This window comes from Mus pahari, chromosome 13 (assembly GCF_900095145.1).
Source record: "Mus pahari chromosome 13, PAHARI_EIJ_v1.1, whole genome shotgun sequence".
Classification (NCBI taxonomy): domain Eukaryota; kingdom Metazoa; phylum Chordata; class Mammalia; order Rodentia; family Muridae; genus Mus; species Mus pahari.
The window spans coordinates 56,004,110-56,023,164 of NC_034602.1; the positions used below are offsets into that span (position 1 = coordinate 56,004,110).

Sequence of the window (19,055 nt, forward strand, 5' to 3'; positions counted from 1 at the left end):
CTTTCTCTCTCTCTCTCTCTCTCTCTCTCTCTCTCTCTCTCCCTCTCTCTCTCCCTCTCTCTTTCTCCCTCCTCTCTTTCCTCTCATGGCTAGGTTCTCATGGCCTGGCTTGGTCTCCTAATCTCTGTCCATGCTTTAGACTCTTCCAGATGTCTGCAGCTGTTCTATCCCTCCTACGGTAAGACTCTGGCAAGCCTTAACTTACCAGAGACCCCCCCCCCCCAAGTGAACAATGCAGAGCCAGGGATCGATGCAAAAGCAAGAGGAATTTTATTGTTCCAGCATGCTGGGGTCGCCCTGCACGGGAAGGAGAAAGAATGACACAGCCATTCAGAGAGCTTTTGTACAGTTTTCAGAGCAGCTGCCATTAGGCACAGTGTGATTGGCAGAATTACACTGATTGGTCTTTAGGGAATTCCCCTGTCTGAAGGTGGCCAACGGTTGGAGAATGTGTCTCTAGGCCTCCCACACACACAGGTGACCGCAGTCTGTCCCCCACCACCACTACCACCTGTGGTCTGAGGACTGTAATTAGCCTCTGCCTTCCGGAGGGGAGGGGGTGCCCATGTGCTCTATGACCTTTTGCTTCTGTTTGTCCCACTTTTAGAATTCCTTAGTTGCCTAGAGTCCTTTGTGTAGGGCTGGGGCCCCCGGTGAGCTTCCACCTTCCACATTTGCATGTCTATTGGTATCATTTTGGTTCATTTATTTATTTATTTATTTATTTTTGAGACAGGGTCTCTCTGTATAGCTCTGGCTGTCCTGGAACTCACTTTGTAGACTAGGCTGGTCTCGAACTCAGAAATCTGCCCGCCTCTGCCTCCCAAGTGCTGGGATTAAAGGAGTGCACCACCGCACCCAGCTTTTTTCATGTCTTGTTTAGACAGCCATGATGATTAGACTTCATGGGGACCCAAAAACCTCCTCCCCGAGGGCTCGTTTTATGGCATCGCAAGGTACCGTGCAAGCTTCCAAGGGGAAGGAGCAATTCTTAGTCTTACCCAGCTATGATGCCAATGAACTAGACAATGACCAGCGTGGAGCAGGTCCAGTAGTGGTCCAGCACATACACCTTGGAATGAGAAATTTCAAAGCTACGAAAGTGATTTTTCATATACTATCTGCCCTCCCCATCGCCTCCGTATCTTGTACCGGAAGGCGGCATGGAAAGGCACACATCTAGTTCATGAGCACTGTGTCTCTGCAGATGTTGAGAGAAGCCAAGGAGAAGGAGAAGCAGAGGCTGGCCCAGCAGCTCACGGTGGAGAGGACTGCACACTATGGGATGCTGTTTGATGAATATCAAGGTTTGTCACACCTGGAAGCCCTGGAAATTCTGTCCAATGAGAGTGAGAGCAAGGTACATTTCCCACGGGTCATTTGAATGGCATTCTTGGGTGATGCTAAGGTCTCACATACTATACAACCTGTGTACATCCCTCAAGCCTCTTACGGCTTCCTCTCTGCCCTGTAGTAACCTGTCACCCCACCCAGCCCAGGAGGGTCAGCAAATCAGGAGTCCCACCACCCCTTCCCATGGCAGGGCACTTGCCTGCCAGGCCCTTCCCTCCTTTGGCAGCCTCATTTCCAGGTCAGAGATCCCTGGCCAGTCTGTGCCTTTACTCCACCCAGTAAGCACAGAGTGACCGGGGTTTCTGTTAAGCTGTGGGCATTGAGTGCATATTATTTTATGACTTTCCATCTTACTTATTTGATCACCTTTACCACAATATCTGGCCATAAAGGGCAAAGTCATCCTTCTGAAAACCATTTGAAAATGTTCCTATTCAGAAACCTATGAAATCCAGATGACCAAACAGATGGTTCTATACATTCGTACTATCCCACGTGACCCCAGACAAACAAATTGTATGGATTGGAGGCAGAGCTAGGCTGCCTGAGAGAGACCCTACCTCAGAGAAGAAACAAAAGGGGCTGGCAATATGGCTCAGCAGGTGAAGGCGCTTGCTGCCAAGCCTGACTACGAGAGTTCAATCTCCAGGACATACAAGGTGGAAAGAGAGAGCTAATTCGTTCCTTCACTGTATCCTCCTACCTCCATGTGCACACACGACTATGATAAAAAAAAAAAAAAACATTAGAAAAAAACAAGTTAACAAACAAAACACAATTGAAGGATTTGTTTAAAAAAAATGACATGAAAAGACAAAAATGCTAACTCTCATACTGATACAAAATGAGCACCTAGTCTCTAACTCATTAATTAAACGGGGAACGCAGGCAGGTGTCAGCACCAGCTGTAAAGAAAACCAGACAGGGAGCTTTGGATCACGGTTGCAAATAGACAAACGCTTGTCACCAATGGGGAAGACTGCTTACAAAATCCAGCTCTGTGTCTGCAGAGAATGGCTTTACACGGCCATCAGCCACCCACAGTTTACGCTCTTGTAAAATTGCTCCCTTACATTCAGAATCCCATAATCCAGTAAAATGAGAAAAAAAAAAAAAAAAAAGCAATTTGCTACCAAAGCACAGAAGTCTACCCATGAAAGCTGAGTCAGGAATCAGCCTTTATGTGATTATACAGAAATATGAGGCTGTGGGATTTTGGATCCCTCTTACTGCAATCTGCTTGAAATGACAGTGATGATAAAGCCAGCCTCGTAGGGTTCCTAAAGGGATTCAGTGACATTGCCCATGTAAGAGCTCATAGCAGCACGCCTGGGACAAGATAGGAGCTCAGTGAACGTTGACTGCTGCTCTGTGCATCCGTGTGTATAAGTGAGCATACTGCTGATGACCCTGTATTTTCTATGCATTTTATGTTGTAAATATCTGTTGTTATTGTTGTTATTATTATTAAGGCAGGAGACAGGAGACTGGTCCCTACACTGATAATATAGAGATTGCGTTCTGGCCAGTTCCATCACAGACCTCAGCTACAAAATAACCCTCAGCTTTCTAACAAAATCCTCCTGCCTCAGCCTCCCAAGTGCTGAGATGGCAGGTGTGAGCTATATAAGGTCCCATCCATGATAAGTTGCTTTGAGACCATTGGTAAGACAGCACTCACTCAGGCCCAGGAAGTAAAAGAGAAGAAGAGGACTAGACCAAGGTCTCACAAAGACAGGTCTCCAATGACCTGACACCTCTCCCTGCCCCACCCCCAAGGCTTCTACCACCTTCTAGTAGCTCCAGGCTGGGAACCAAGCCTTTGACACGGGGACCTTTGGGGACCATCCTAGAGGGGTCTTCTCTTTGTCCATTGTTCCCACAAGCTTGGCTTCATTTCCCCAGCCTCGAGATTTCTGTGGCATTTGGTGAGGAATGTGGAATTTTTAAAAACTTACTGATGTTAGTTACTGGGTGCCCTACAAGTATATGTGAAAACCAGCAGAAGTCATTTCTCAGTCCTATGACAGTCAGGGGCAGGCTAGCCCGTTAGCAGACAGCTTCCTGTACACAGTTCTCCAACAAGGTCTTTAGGCACAGCTAATGACATACAATGGCCGCCATAGAGATGTATTTATAGCACAGGGACTGTGAGTGATGGAAACGCACGTGTTTCAAAATTCCTGAAAGTGTAAACATGGAACAATCTCACCGCAAAAAAATGGTGTGTGGCCGTGTATTCGTGGGTACACTCGTCAGCATGATACACTTACTCCCCAGTGTGTATACACATGCCAAATCAACCCAGTGTATCTAATACATACATGTACACATGTCCCATCACCACACTGTATCCCACAGATACATGTACACATGTGAGATCATCACACTGTATCCCATAGATACATGTACACATCACATTACTACATTGTATCCCACAGATACATTGACACATGTGAGATCATCACGTTGTATCCCACAGATACATATACACATGTCTCAGATCACCACATTGTCTCCCATAGATACATATACACATGTCACATCACCATACTGTATCCCATAGATATAAGTAATCACTTGTTAATTCAAAAATCAAGTTAAGATGGGCCTGGTGACATAGGCCTGAATCCCAGGTATTGAGGAGGCTGAGGCAGAAGGATTTCAAGTTCAAGGCTTGTCTGGGTTGCAGAGTGAGGTCAAGGCCAGGTTTTGCAACCTAATGACTCTGTCTTAGAATAAAATGTGCATAAAAAGAATAAAGAGATAACTGAGGATAAAGCTCAGGCATAGACATTGCACAAGGCCCAGCACTGGTCGGAAGCTGGCACATCAGGTAAGGGCGCTTACCACCAAGAGTGATGGTGTGAGCTTGATCCCTGGAATCCATAAGGTGGAGGAAGAAACTCTCTGACCTCCACACATGCACACACAAATAAATAAATAAACATGGGGAAAATGAAGTGCACAAGAAAAGAGCTGCGGGCCTTTGTAGCTTAGGGGTAAAGTGCTCACCTAGCATACACAAGGTCCTAAGTTCAATTCTCCACCACCCCAAAAACAGACAATTAAAATAAACTCATAGGATGAGTCAACGAAACATTCAGGACACACTTATACTAAGAAAATGTTATTGTGTGTCTGAAACACAACATAACTAAGTAGCCTGTCTTTACCTGGCAACCTTACATGGATACTTTAAAAGTTAAAGAACTTTTGAGGCAAATCTTTGAAGAAACCAGCTCTGTCTTTCTCCCTTGACAAACTTTGATCCTGACCGGAAAGGCTGAGTTTCCCTGTGCGATTCTCAGTCCTTGAAATTCCACTGCATCCTCCAGTCTGTCCCCTCCGTCTCTAGCTGTCCTTTACCTCAAACTGCCATGCACAGGTAAGTGAGACACCTTTGTTCCAGCTCCACACATTCCCCATTGCAAGCAGCTACCTCAAGTCATCTTCTAGGTTCACACTGGTCTCAGCACAGCATGGGAAAGAGGCTCACTCAGTAACCTGGAGAGTGTTCTAGAAGGGGAAATATCCCATGTGTCCTGCAGTGTCCTCTGTGTCCAAGTCTTAAAAATGTATTGGATGTCACCATGGCCTGATGCCTGTGGTCCTCTGAGTCCTGTCAGCTCGAGGAAACAGAGAGGACACTCCCATTTGAAAGCTGTGGACAAGAAAGGATGCTCGTTGCGTCCACTGATATTTCATTGGCTGAAACTGAAACATCACAAGAAAAAGGGAAGGAAGTATTGACGCTGGAGAGCTGGTTCCATGGTTTCAGGCGCCTGCCACAGTCTTGTGGACTGGAGTTCAGACCCTAGCCCCCACATCGTGTCATGCACACCCACACCACACCGTCAGCAGCACACATGCCACAATAAATAGATAAGTGAATAAATAATACAAAGGAATTATTATCAATGATGTTGCATCAGATTGATTCTAAGAAAGACCTGGCATTGCGGTACATGATCAGTGGGAAAAATCTCATCTTTTGTTTCCATTATACTTGGCTGCATTTTTCAAATTTTATTTTTATGGGAAAGGGGTGTAAGACACTCTGTGTACCTTTGTGAGGAATGCGTGATTAATTATGATTTATTCTTTTGTCCGACTACAATTCAGTGCACGCCGCTGTAGCAGACTAGAGTTAAAGAGGGAGAAGCAGGAACATGCAAGTGAAAGGAAGTCTCTCAGAAGGCCAGAGCCAGAGGGACTGGCCGGGAGCCACAGAGCAGGGCACATTTGCTGCTACCTGCCGAACTGCGTGGGTAATGGGTTTTGTGTTGATTTCCTGCCAAGCTTCCTCCCAGAGCTGTGGGCAGGCGCACAGCACCCAGTGATGTGCGTAAACCCTTAGGAAAACAAAGCCTGCCAGCCCGGATGCCCTGGCTGACTCCTAGTCTGGTGTGCCGATTTACTACCACAGGGATGGTGAAACCTATCCCAGGGAGGACGGAGCTCAGCTAGTGCTCCCTCCAGAGCGAGAATCTGACGTGCCGAATGAGAAACCAGAAACGAACAGCTTTACAGCCACACCTCATTTTTATTATGATATTCCATGGCCTGTGACCAGTTTGGAAATTTGGATTAATCTCCAGAGGGTGGCCATCTGTACTTGTTGTGAAGTGTATGCACGGGGGGGGGGGGGGGGCACTCTCCAAAGAAAGGCTCCGACAGTCAGCAGAGGTGATGTCAGTCCAAACCGAGCCTCCTCTCCCAAGTTCTCCCTGCACAGCTCCCAGGGCAGTAACTGTCCCCTCCTGCTGACTGCAGTGCCCTTCCTCCACGTCCACTAGGGCTGATACGGATTGTCTTGGGACTCCCTCCCCTGGAGCAGTGGTTTTCAACCTTCGTAACAATGTGACCCTTTAACCCAGCTCCTTGTGTGTGGGTGACCCCAACCATAGGATTATTTCTATGCTTCATAACTGTAATTTTGCTACTGTTGTGAATCATAACATAGATATCTGATATGCAGGGTATGTGATATACAATCGCCCTTCAGGTTGAGAACTACAATTCTAGACAATGAATTCTCAGAAAATGAAAATGTTATCTTGGACATTTTTGTAAACTCAGTGTAAGTCATGTCTAATCCAAGCAGATAGATAGATAGATAGATAGATAGATAGATAGATAGATAGATAGATAGACACACACAGAGAGAGACAGAGACACACACACAGAGAGATGTATGTATGTGTGTGTATATATATATGTATAATATATATATATATATATTATACATGTATATGCATATGTGTTAAATCTTTCATTTATTGAGCAACACGGTGTTTTAAGTCAGTTCTTATGCTTCAATGACCAAAATGACCTTAAAGGTAAACGTAAGCAGTCCCGATTGTACAGAGAAAGCCAAAGCATAGGAATGTAAATTACCCAAGGTCAGCAGTGAGGGGAACTGATACTGGAGCTGTGTGGAGGGAGTGTTTTTAACCACTGTGATCAGTGGGTCCCCGCCACCGTTGACCAGTGCCTTTTGCTTCGTGTTTATGGTTTATCACACCAAGGATCCCAAGGAAATACAGAACCTGCTTTAAGAAGGAGACAGTTAGTCCTGTGTGGTGCCTTGTGCCTGTAACTGTAATGAAGAAGCCGGGGCGAGAGGAGTTCAAGTTTGAGACCAGACTGGACTATTTGATCAGTTTGAGGCCAATCTGAACTACATACTAAGATGTAACAGCAGCAGCAATAACTACTGAATGATGAGAAGGACTGAGGCCTGGGAGCCCACGCTGTGAATGGGCAGTAGAGCCAATCTCCCGCCTTACCTCCACACTATGGCTCCCTCAGTACTATTGGGAAAACTGGAGGCAGCCATATATAAATGCTATTCATGGGAAGAAACAATGACAACTAAGTGACCTACTTCTTTCTTTCTATTCCTTTTTTGTTTTTTTTTTCTCCAGGTTCAGTCCTTCTTAGCATCACTGGATGGAGAGAAGCTGGAACTCTTGAAAAATGACCTAATTTCTATCAAAGACGTCTTTGTAGCCAAAGAATCAGAGAATGAAGCAAATCCAGAAGAACAAGGTAAAAGGCAGTAACAAACAGCGAGGTAAACCAGAGACCTGGGCCTCAGACACAGCGGCTGAGACAGCCTTAGAACAGGGTGGGATTGACTTAATCCAGGTGCTCCCCACCCGGCTTCCAGAATGCCCTGTGCAGCTGTTGTGGGTACAGGGTTGGGCTCAGTGATGGGGAGCCCTTTCTTTACTGAACAGGAGCCCCATTCTTCCTCTGGTGTCCAGTATAGTCCCTGGCACATCACCAACACAAATAAATGTGAAAAGTCAAGTAAATCAAGCATAGAGTGCTGGGCCTAAATGCCCACAATATATGTGGCACCGTCTACCTCCATGTGCCAGTGTTGTTTAATGTGATTGAGGACCATGGCGTGCAAATCTTGCAATGGATTTCTTTGCATGGCTTCATCATTCCCTTTAATTTCTCTGAGTAGGAGTTGTATATTCGCAAGTGTCCCACACACCATCTGAACAGTGTTGTTCTTGGTGTGGGAGGCTGGTCGCCTAGCAGCCCAGCGCTTGCCCAGCTGTTTGAGACCCCGAGGTCAATCCTCACCAACCACACACACACACACACACACACACACACACACACACACACACAAAATCCAGTTCTGACCATTTTCTCCAAGTGCCCAGGGTAAAGTGTTTCAAGTTGAAGGTCACGGAGTGAGGTAGACACATCCCAACAGCCTTCCCCGCTGTCTTAGTTACTTTTCAATTGCTATGAAGAGACCACAACTAAGGTAACTTATAAAAGAAAGAATTTAATTGTAGTTTTAGAGGGTCTGTCCATGACCGTTATGGCAGGGAACATGGAGGTCAGGGTTCTGAGGTAGTAGCTAAGGGAGAGACAGAGAGAGGGGAGAGGGAGAGGGGAAGGGAGAGGGAGAGAGCAGAGAGGCAGAGAGGCAGAGAGGCAGAGAGGCAGAGAGGCAGAGAGGCAGAGAGGCAGAGAGGCAGAGAGGCAGAGAGGCAGAGAGGCAGAGAAACAGAAACAGAGACAAACAGACAGACTGGGTCTAGCATGGGCTTTTGAAACTTCACAGCCACTACCTAGTGATACACCTCCTCCAAAAATGCCACACCTACTAATCCTTCCTAAACAGTTCCACCAACTGGAAACTAAGCATTCAAATATGTGAGCCTATGGGGGCCATTCTCATTCAAACCACAACACCTCTCAAAAGTGACTGGAACCCAAAGGAACCTAGAGCCTATTTTATGAGAAGCCAGGCTTCTTTTGAGAAGGGAAAAGCTATTCTCAAAGTTGGCCACACCCAATGACCACATTGGGTCATCCACTCGGGAGTGGAACAGAGTCAAGCACGGCCTGTGTATGTATGGGATGACTTCCTACAGACGGCAATAACAGGCACCACACCACAGGTGCTTCCAGTGGGTAGAGCAACTGCAGACACAAGGCTGGCTGCTTCTAGAACCAATAGGAGAGTCCGCTGGAAACCTTTTCACTAATTTCTTGAACACGTTATATGACCCCGCTGATGGGAGCATCTTCACTATATCCTGGAGACAATGCTGCTTGTCCTGGGAACTGTTGTAAGGCTCAGATTAAATACCATCCATCAAAAACACACCTTATGGATCTTGGCATACTGAAACTGCTCAAATGTGTTAGCTGTTACTATTGTTGTTTAGTGTGTCCACACATGACCAGGGAGGTTGGGAAGGTAGAATGAGCTGCAGCTTTGACTTGTTTGTTCCTGTCATTTCCTCGCCATGCAGAGAAGTGATAATAAGTGTTCACACTGTCACTGTAACAGAATCATTATGTCCCCAGGTGTGTTATATACCTTTAATCAAAGCGAAGATATGAGTGCTTCTGTGTTTGAACCTTGAGGCTCAGGGCAAATTATTCTGTGTATTCATAAACCTGTTTAATCATGTTTTCCCCCTTTAACCCAGTCTCCTGATCTTCTGTGCCCTCACCTTAATGAAATTTATGCTCGTCACATCAAAATAAAAGAGCCAATTATACTGAAGTATAGAAAGGGGCCAATAAACATCTAAGAGGCAAATGGGAATAATCTTGAGCATTTGTATGTTCCTACGAAAGTCACCAAAGATGGCCACCTTGTCATTTTTCTAATGAAGAAACTGAAATACTGGGTGTCAGAGGGGATGCAACTCACACTGGGGACCCAAGATGACCCAAGAAATTCCCCTTCCCGGCACGTTAGTCTAGTCTCCAAGCTCATGATACTTGAGTTGGAGCTTAGTCCTTCTGGGTGTGTAATTCAGAAAGGATGTTTAAAAGGACCCTAGGCCTGGGGATGTGACTTAGCCAGTGAAGTGCTTGCCTTCCAGCTGTAAGGACCTGAGTTTGAATTCCCAGAATCTATATAACAAGTAAATCCAGAACATACTCCTGAAATATCAGCTATGGGGAGACAGGAGGCAGAGACAGGCTTGTGGGCCAGCTAGCCTGGCCTTTGGCCTCTTTGTTGAAGTCCTTGACCAATGAGAGACCCAGTCTGAAACAACATGGGAGAGGTCCCTAAGTCGTCTTGTCTCCCTACACATGCTATGCATGCACATACCCACACCCACAGATGCTCCACACTCTTATGGACACATACACACATCACACACACACACACACACACACACACACACACACACACACACAGAGAGAGACTCGATGTTTTCCCACACATCAGAGACATTGTTACAAATGCTAAGTGAAATACTATTACATTGTTCATCTGTGTTGTTCTTTGGAGAAGAAACTGGGTTGTGCTGCCAAACAGAAAGTGTTGTCACAGGCGATGTGATATGTTCTCATTTAAATATAGAGCCTCATTCAGTAAATTGAGAATTTTGGATTTCACACACACGTGCACACACACACATACACACACACTCAGAGACACACTGAAGTGCTGAATATCATATTTTAAGAAAAAAAAATGATAAATTCGGTGGCTTGAAGGGGACCGTGGTAAATTTGTCTCTCTCTTCATGACAAAACCCTATTATCTCCTGTAATAGATCCATTCTCCCCAAAGGGCATCTCCAGATGATCAAAACACTATTAATTTTCATTAACTTAATTTAATAAATAAATGTCATCCAGACACTTAATGAGGCACTGGGAGAGAAGAACAGAGGTGTTGTTAAGTCAACCCCATCACAAAGGCATACAACAGCTCCAGGAAGACGGGGGAGGGAGGGTTACCCAAAAAGATGCAGAAAGGAATATCATCAGTGAGATGTGAAGAAAAACAGAGGGCAAAATTATGGCAGAAACTTAAGCATTTCCCCAGGATTTTTTTTTTCATATAAGTGCACTTCTACTCCTAAAATCCCCTAACAAATAATTTGTTAGTTTCAGAAAGTATAATAACAAGCTGTCATCTTCTAGATTAAATTTAATATTTGGCTCCTGCGCATCGAATGGCACTGGCTCATGGTTTGCATGTTGGCCTTTTTGTCACAGTGGAGTCTCACCACACAGCCATGGCCCTCCAATTTGCTTTACCATGACTGTGAAGAGATTTTAAAAGCCCATTTTTCTGTTTGTATTTCCTCGAGGATGTTCTCTTGGCCATATATACAGACCGAGAATAGCAGTAATAGTCTTTGTTACAGCTTTGACTATCGTCTGTTTTTACATACTTTTAGTGATTTTTCCCCCTCTGAAATACATGATAAAGGTTACTGGTATATGTTTAGAAGAAATGATGCACATTTAGAAGCTGGAGCTTCCTGAAGCATTTGTGTTATGATTTACTGTCAATTCCCACCACCTTGTGTGTTCATGTCAGTGTGGCACATAACAATTCATATATATTGTTTCTTTGTGAAACAATTCAATATTATATTTGAATCTTATAGTGACTAAAAAGGGAAGGCTGGAATCAGGGTGTGGTTCGGTGATACCGTGCTTGCTAAGCAGGAGTAAGTTCCTGTATTTGATCCCTAGCAACCCTCCAAAAGTCCAACCTAAAATTTTACAAAGAACAGAGGGTAGGTTTTATGATCCTCAGTTGATAGGGGACGGGGAAGAAGCTGAAGAAACCCCGTGACTGGTTTCAGGCCCCAGAGGTTAAGGAGTGAGGCTGGGGTGGGTCTCAGCCGAGGGCTCCCTCCCTGTAGCACAGCCTCCCGCTGAATGAAGGAGACTGGGCAGTTCCAGGATGAGGTCTTGCCTGTGTGCTTGTCAGTAGAATCTCCTTTCTTACCCCCTCCCCCCATCTCTCTCTCTTTCCTCTTCCTCCTCACCCCCTCCCTTCCAACCTCTCCTTACTTGGCTAATGGAGTCTCATTCTCAAATCTCCTTAGGCATCGATGTGTAGGAAGCTTTCTTCCTACACATCCTCCGAGAACTCAATTACAGCTACAAACTATATCACGGCACTCACCTTCCTGGCTAGAATGAGTCCCACTGCTGCTTCATCCTGAGCTAAGGCAGTTGCCACCATCTACACCCAGGGCACACATGTTGCTCATTCTGTGCAGCCATGCTGGCCTCCTTACTGCCCCCCCCCCGACCTTGACAGGCACATTCCCTGCTAGACTTTATTGCCACTGCCAAGCGTCTAGAACACTTCTCCCCTGATCCAGAGGCTATCCTCAGGCGGGGACTACACCCCTGCCCCCACTTCATCTTTCCCTTCTTGGTTACTATATGAAGCAAATACGATATAGAACTGTTTGTAGGAAAAGTGGCGTAAATGAATTATTCTGTACCACACTGACATGAGCACACAAAGATTTTAAATGGTATTTGGTGGGGATTGACACTGAATGAGAACTCAGATGCTTCAGGAGGCTCCAGCTTTTCAAGGCGCGCCCATTCCTCATAGCTCCCTCCCAATCGTGACCTGTTTAGGTTGCCATAGCAAACATCGCAGAGTACCTCACAGGAAGTTACTTCTCACGAACTTCAGTTCGTAAGGAAGTCTGAGATCAGAGAGCTGGCAGATCTAGTGTCTGGCGGAGGTCCATCTCTGGGTGACAGTCAGCATCCTCTAGCTGTGTCCTCCCGTGGGAGTAGAGGCCAGCCAGCTCTCTGAGAACTCTTTACAAAGACACTAATCTATTCATGTGAATGCCATGCTCATGACCAAAAGCCCCAGCTCTTAATACTGTCAGCCTAGGGATTGGGTGTCGACATACGAGTTTAGAGAACCGCTGAATGTCGCACCTTTTATATAAAGTTCCTAAACTCACTCGCTGCTCTTGCAGAGGACCTGAGTTCAGTTCCCAGCGACAACTGGACTCACAGACATCCATCCAACATCCCCTTCTGGCCTCCACTGGCCTCAGTGGGCACCAGGCATGCACCTTGTACACATAAGTATATGCAAACAAGAATAAAATAAATGATGAGCGCCTTTCTAGTAAGATCTCTAAGTTCTAGCTACCGCTGTCCTTCTCCCATTGTTCTTCTCCGTAAAACTCATCACTTGCTTTGTTTATCTGTTTGTTTATTAGTCTGTCTCCCTTGTGAGAAAATAGATCATAACAAACAGGTCAAAGATAAACGTGTGCAGTAGACTCACAGGCTATCTTTACAAGCTACCCACTAACCATGTTTCTATAAAACTGAAACTATCATATCCATGCAAGTGCTAGACACAATATTTTCCACGTGGCTTAGCCTTCCCCAGAGGTATACCTGGGATCTGGCATAAGCCTGTGTAACCTCTTCACTGAGGGTTTTGCACACTTGCAATTGGGCCAGATGAATGATGCTTTATTCTCCCTCAGTGGGACTCATAAACCCATTATGGAATCAATACTTTAGCACCTACCAGAAACTTTAAGATGGCATTGTCTTGAAGTTACAAATGAGAGAAGTGAGCCTGTAACTTTTAACAGTCTTTGTTTCCTACCATAGATATTTTTGGTTAGTTGATTGGTTTAGTTTAATTTAGTTCAGTTTAGTTTGGTTTGGTTTGGTTTGGTTTGATTGTTTTGGTTTTTGGTTTTTTGAAACAGGATTTTTTGTGTAGTCCTGGATGTCCTGGAATTCAATATGTAGACCAAGCTGGCCTTGAACTCACAGAGATCCATCTGTCTCTGCCTCCCGAAGGCTAGAATTAAAGGCCTGTATCACCACTGCCCATCCAGGGATATTTATTTTTATTTTATGATGTATAAATATACTATATAACAAATATTATATGATTATTATATTACATATCATATATCTTAATAGATTATCAATTCAAATAATATTTTCTTTAGCACCTATTATGTTCCAGGGATCATGTTAAGAATGAGTTAAACTTTTCTCTGTCCTTAGATAGCTTCCCATCTGAGAAAATAGATCATTAAAAAGTATTATAGTACCACACAGGTCTTCTAGAGAATCTTGGGAAATTTCTCCAGAGAGATGGTATTACATCAGAGCATGCACCCCACGAGACTTCCGCTCACCCAGCCCTGTGAGTCCCTTCCTCACAGCACCACACCCTGGGCATTATCAAAGTTGCTATAGGAAGCATATCCAGTCTCTGAGTAGCGGGTACCAGAGGCCTGACACCGGTCACACATACTCATTCTGTTAGCAATGGGCTGCTACAGCTGTGGCCCCAAGACACACAAGGTCTCTCTCCCTACCGGCCATGGTCCCTGAGCCAGCCCAGGGGTGCCCTAGTGCCAGAGGCCTGCAGCTAAGGCCTCAGCAGCGCTCTCCAGGCAGCCTGCTGCTTCCCCGCTGTGCTCACCAAAGGGAAGACATGACATCCATCTTCCCAGGCAGTCAGGGCGCACTGCCAAAGCCTCTCCTTAGTCTACCCTGAGTCCCTGCTGCACAGTCAGGGGAGCTGCCACGTTCTGAAGGATGAAAAAGAAATGAATCACGCCTCTTACTGCTGTCGCATTCTGTTCCTAGGCCTGGAAGAAAGCGGGGAAGAATTTGCCAGGATGCTTACAGAGCTCCTGTTTGAATTACACGTCGCTGCCACACCTGACAAACTCAATAAGGTCGGAAGCAACCCATTCTGTGTCTTTGGTTTTAAAAGGGGCCGGAGAAAGAGGGTCGCGGTGGTAAGGTTCCTCATATCGGCAAGAAATGGAAAAAAAAAATAACGCCAACACCCCCCACGGCATAACAAGGGGAGGGGCGTCTGAGGTCAGTAATTGGTACCTTCGGAGGCACCCTAACGGATGCCAGGCTACTGAGACCTCCCGTTCTGTAATTTATGAGTAATTATCCAGTGACCTTGAAACAGTCAGTTGCCCTTTCACAGGGAAATAGACTGTTCTGTCAGAGGATGGTTATCTTCAAAGTGAGGTGGTGGTGAGGGGAACCATCATGGGACTTTCCAGACTCCGCTCCCACCCTTGCTTTTTAAAGAGACATGCCTGTTTTAGAGCAAAGAGGGAAGCTCACACCTCTCTGCCCACCTGGGCCGCCGCCACCCCTCAGGCTCATCTTAGGACAGTCCAGCATTGGCATTGCAGATTGCATTAACACCACAGTGCATTTTGCAAGTTAGAACCAGGTCTAGCTGTAGGATTCCTTAAGGAGGCGCTGATCATTAGTTACTCAAAGCTATGTGATTTCTTTTCTCTCTCCCTCTCCCTTTCCTGACTCTTAGCTGACCGAGCAGTGGTTTGCGTAGCCACTCACCTGTTATAATGGGTGAAGAAAGGACAGAATGAGGTACAGAGGCTGTGAGATGAGAAATTTCTTTCTCTCTGTTAGGGGTCAGTGAGCTGATAGGTCAGCTGGGAAATTACCTCCTTCTTCTCCCTACAGCACCTGCCACCTCTTGGGGGGTAGGGGGAACTTCTCAGTTGCATGGGTCAACCTTTATTCCTAAAAGAGGACTTTTGAGGGTGGCTCTCCCCTAATCGGCTAGCTCTTAAATTACCTCCCAACATTCTGACATGTTAAACTTTGATATAGGCTTTAAGGTAGCTTAGTGTTTTAGTGTAAGATGAGTGACATCTTCTACTTAAGCAAACAGCTTAAAGGATCCGATGAGCTCTAGATAAGTCTGTCCTGCCTCCGAATTCAGGAATCGATAGACCGCGCGAGGAAGGTGGTCTCTGCAGTTTCTAATTAGCCACAATTTTGTAGGTCATGGGTTGTTTATGTGGCTCTCCTGGCAGTGCCAGGCCTCTGCTCACCCTAGAGATCAGAGGGCCCGTCATGAATCAGAAGGAGCAAAGCCATCAATCTTCTTACCATTGATCTGTTATTGGTTCCTGAGATGATGAGGGGTTTAGGAAAACCACCACATGAGGAAACTGGCTTCAGCCATGACCTCTACTGATTTCTAGCCTATTCGAGAAAGAGTACAGTTAATCTTTTTTATCACCACCCATGAACCACAAAAAATACATTGTAGATCTTGCAGCTTCTGTCCTTTTCCTCATCTGAATATCATTTTAAAATACCCTTTTAGAAGTTCGATGTGATCTATATACTTTCCATCCTTGTCTCCTTGTCTGCTCTGGAGGGTCCAGGTTGAGAGCACTTGGCTTTCACATTCCCACAGTAAATGTGTTGTTTGTTTGGGACCATGGCAGGCCATGAAGAAAGCTCATGACTGGGTTGAAGAAGATCAAAGCGTGGTGTCAATAGATGTGGCCAAAGGGTCGGAGGAGGAAGAGAAGGAAGAAGGAAAGGAAGAGAAAACCGAAGAACCAGAAGAAGACAAAACAGGGGGCCAAGGAGCTAAGACTGTAGAGGTAAATCTGCCTGCTTCGGCCACAGCTATCTGTGATAATTCTATAAGGAGCCTCGTTTAAATCGAGGAGGACCAACTTTCTATTTACACCATGTCCTACATTCTAGTAAGACTGCAATAGACAATGCAGTTTTCTCTATCCCAAGACAATTTATGGCTTAGCGTAGATTTTGTAGCTTTTCTCCATAATTTTATAATTTAAAAGCAGAAAAATCTTCCGGAACATAATTGATTTATCTTTATGCAAATCTGCTACTATAAATTGTCTTTATGCTCCCTCGCTAATGAGGCAATTGGAACTCTCTTTCACTGCTGTGACTTCTTTCCTGCAGTTTAGTACACTCATATGCCTATACTTTATGTCCTGCCTGTGCTCCAAAAGTCATCTGTGATAATTGTCCCTTATGCTGAGTTCCAATTTTAAAGTGACTAAGGTAGGGTTCTCCAAAGAAAAATGTCCACTGGAGTGCCTTCATGTATCTTCTCTGCCACACACCCTACTTACTGTAACCTGCCTATTGTGTGGCCAGCAACACTCTGACTCTTGAAGACACAAATGTGAATAGGTTTGTCTTATCCCTGGGGACCTGGCGGTGTTGCCATTTAGTGGCCACACACACACACACACACACACACACACACATTTTATATGCAATCATGGTTTGTCTTTGTGTGGAGACCACAGGTTGCCACTGAACCTGGAGCTAACATAACATTGGCTATGGCCAATGACCCCCAGCCATCAGCCCATCTCCATCCTCCAGTCCCGAGGCTAAAGCTGTGCAGCACTTAGAAAGGTGCTGAGGATGCAAACTCAGATGCTCATGCTTGTACAAAAGCACTTACTGACTAAGCCACACCCCTACTCCCTTGGAATTTTATAGGGATACGGGATTACATCATCTAAGAGTCAAGGTGTAGCTCAACAATACAGTATGTGCTTCAAATCATGTCCCGTTTTTTAATGTGATGGGGGTTTTTGAAAAGAGGCTGCTTAGTAATTCTCCTGTGTGCATTCATTTCAGGAAGTATACATGCTGTCTATTGAAAGTCTGGCTGAAGTCACTGCACGCTGCATTGAACAGCTACATAAGGTTGCCGAGTTGATTCTCCATGGCCAAGAAGAGGAGAAACCAGCTCAAGACCAAGCAAAAGTTCTGATAAAGTAAATACAACTTTTAATTTTTATGCTTTAAATTGCATGTGTGCGTGCATGTATACATGTGTGGACGTGTGTGTGTGTGTGTGTACACATGTGGATGTGTGGGCATGTCGATGTGTGACATTCAAATGCACATCTGCATGTACCCTAAACACCTGAAGATTTAGATTTTCATGTCAACTGTTATGGTCATTTTAAGAAATAAGGAAATACATTATACATCAATAATAATAATAACAATAATAATAAATAAAAGATAAGGACTCCCTTAGGAAATACATTATACAGTAGTAATAATAATAATACATAGGAGTTTTTGAGAGATTTAAGAGGAGACACACTAATGCATTCAGAGGTATAAACATGTTTGTTTTAATAGATCAAATTCTTCAAAGCACAGAACATTGAGGGTAATTATATATTCATACCATACCAACAGGACAGCCTAATATAACTTTTCAGTTCCTCATACAAAAGTTGGCAGACATACACCACCCTTCTCAGCAACTTTACCTGACCTACCTGGTCTCTTCTCTGGGCATGCTAGCCACTAATGCAAGACAGTCCACTGCAGGCTGCGTTCCTGTGCCATACACTGAAGTTTATGTTCTTCAATAAGCAGTTGTTGTTGCTGTTATTAATTTATCTAGTATTATGTAAACATGAATATACATATATATATGAAAACAGTTGGTGTGAAATCTTTTTGAAAATAGAAAATAGTGATAAAAATAAGTCATTAACTTTTATGTGTATAATTATATATTATGATATGTGGAATATCAGCAGATGTCCAAATACCCATTTGTTATTATTAAAACAAGGGAGTCAAATTATGACCCAAGAAAGAACACTGAAACACAGACACAGACACACACACACACACACACACACACACACACACACCTACCACATTATTCATATGTACTTCGCCAGCTCACTAATTTTACTACATCTGACAAGGAAAATTATATATTTAGAAATAAACTTTACATTATGTGATAATTCTAGAGAGGTAGTGTACTTCCTAACATATGGAGGGAAAAGAGAAAGATTTTGAAATGCCGAGGACAGCGCCTAGCTATGCCTTGCCTTTGTACAGATCTGAAGGAGAACTGAGACTCAGAAATCCCGGGACATGGGTCCTGGGACCTTGCTCTTAGCACCTTTCTGATTCCCTTGTTTGTGCCAACCTGATCCAGCTGAGCTGACCCCGAGCTGGTCAGTCGGGTCAGTGAGTGCCCTCCCACCTCCCAAGAGCACACAGCATGGTTCTCTGATGCTGTCTGGCTTCACCCACAATGACTTCTTCAGACAAACTTCAGATGGATGGATGGATGCCTCCATATGGTTCATCACACCTAACACTTAGGCCTAGGGATGTAGTTCAGTGGCAAGCCTGCCAGCACATGGAGGCCCTAGATATGTTCCCCAGTATCATGCAGGAGTGGAGGGCAGGGAGATGATCCAGTAAAGTCCTGCTGTGTTCACCTGAGCACCTGACTTCAATCCCCACCATACAAAAAGCCAGACAGGGCCACAGGCGCCTGTAATCTCAGAGAGGGGTCCATACCTCCTTCCCCCAGCATGTGGCGTATGCACATACATACACCTACACATACACAAAAAGAAAACGCTGCATATATAGGTTAGACAGAATCTCTATCAAAAAACATGAACAAAACAAACCATTCTCTTTGCCTTCAGCAGATCTAACATGCAATATTCCTTTGTTTTTCTAATAGCATTTTATTTACTATAAATCACACACTGTAATAGTCAGGGCAAAATCAGACAGGATACACATTGGCGATTATATTG

General features: G+C 44.8%; 1 protein-coding gene across 1 annotated transcript in view; it reads left to right on the forward strand.

The window, feature by feature from the left end:
• The window catches only part of Fam114a1 (family with sequence similarity 114 member A1), a 72,064-nt gene that overhangs the window by 45,000 nt on the left and 8,009 nt on the right, over positions 1-19,055 (forward strand). The window contains exons 7-11 of the mRNA XM_021210793.2: positions 1,208-1,360; positions 7,284-7,407; positions 14,266-14,357; positions 15,912-16,073; positions 17,098-17,237. Coding sequence (XP_021066452.1) covers positions 1,208-1,360; positions 7,284-7,407; positions 14,266-14,357; positions 15,912-16,073; positions 17,098-17,237 — 671 coding nt within the window. The remainder of the gene's footprint in view (positions 1-1,207; positions 1,361-7,283; positions 7,408-14,265; positions 14,358-15,911; positions 16,074-17,097; positions 17,238-19,055) is intronic.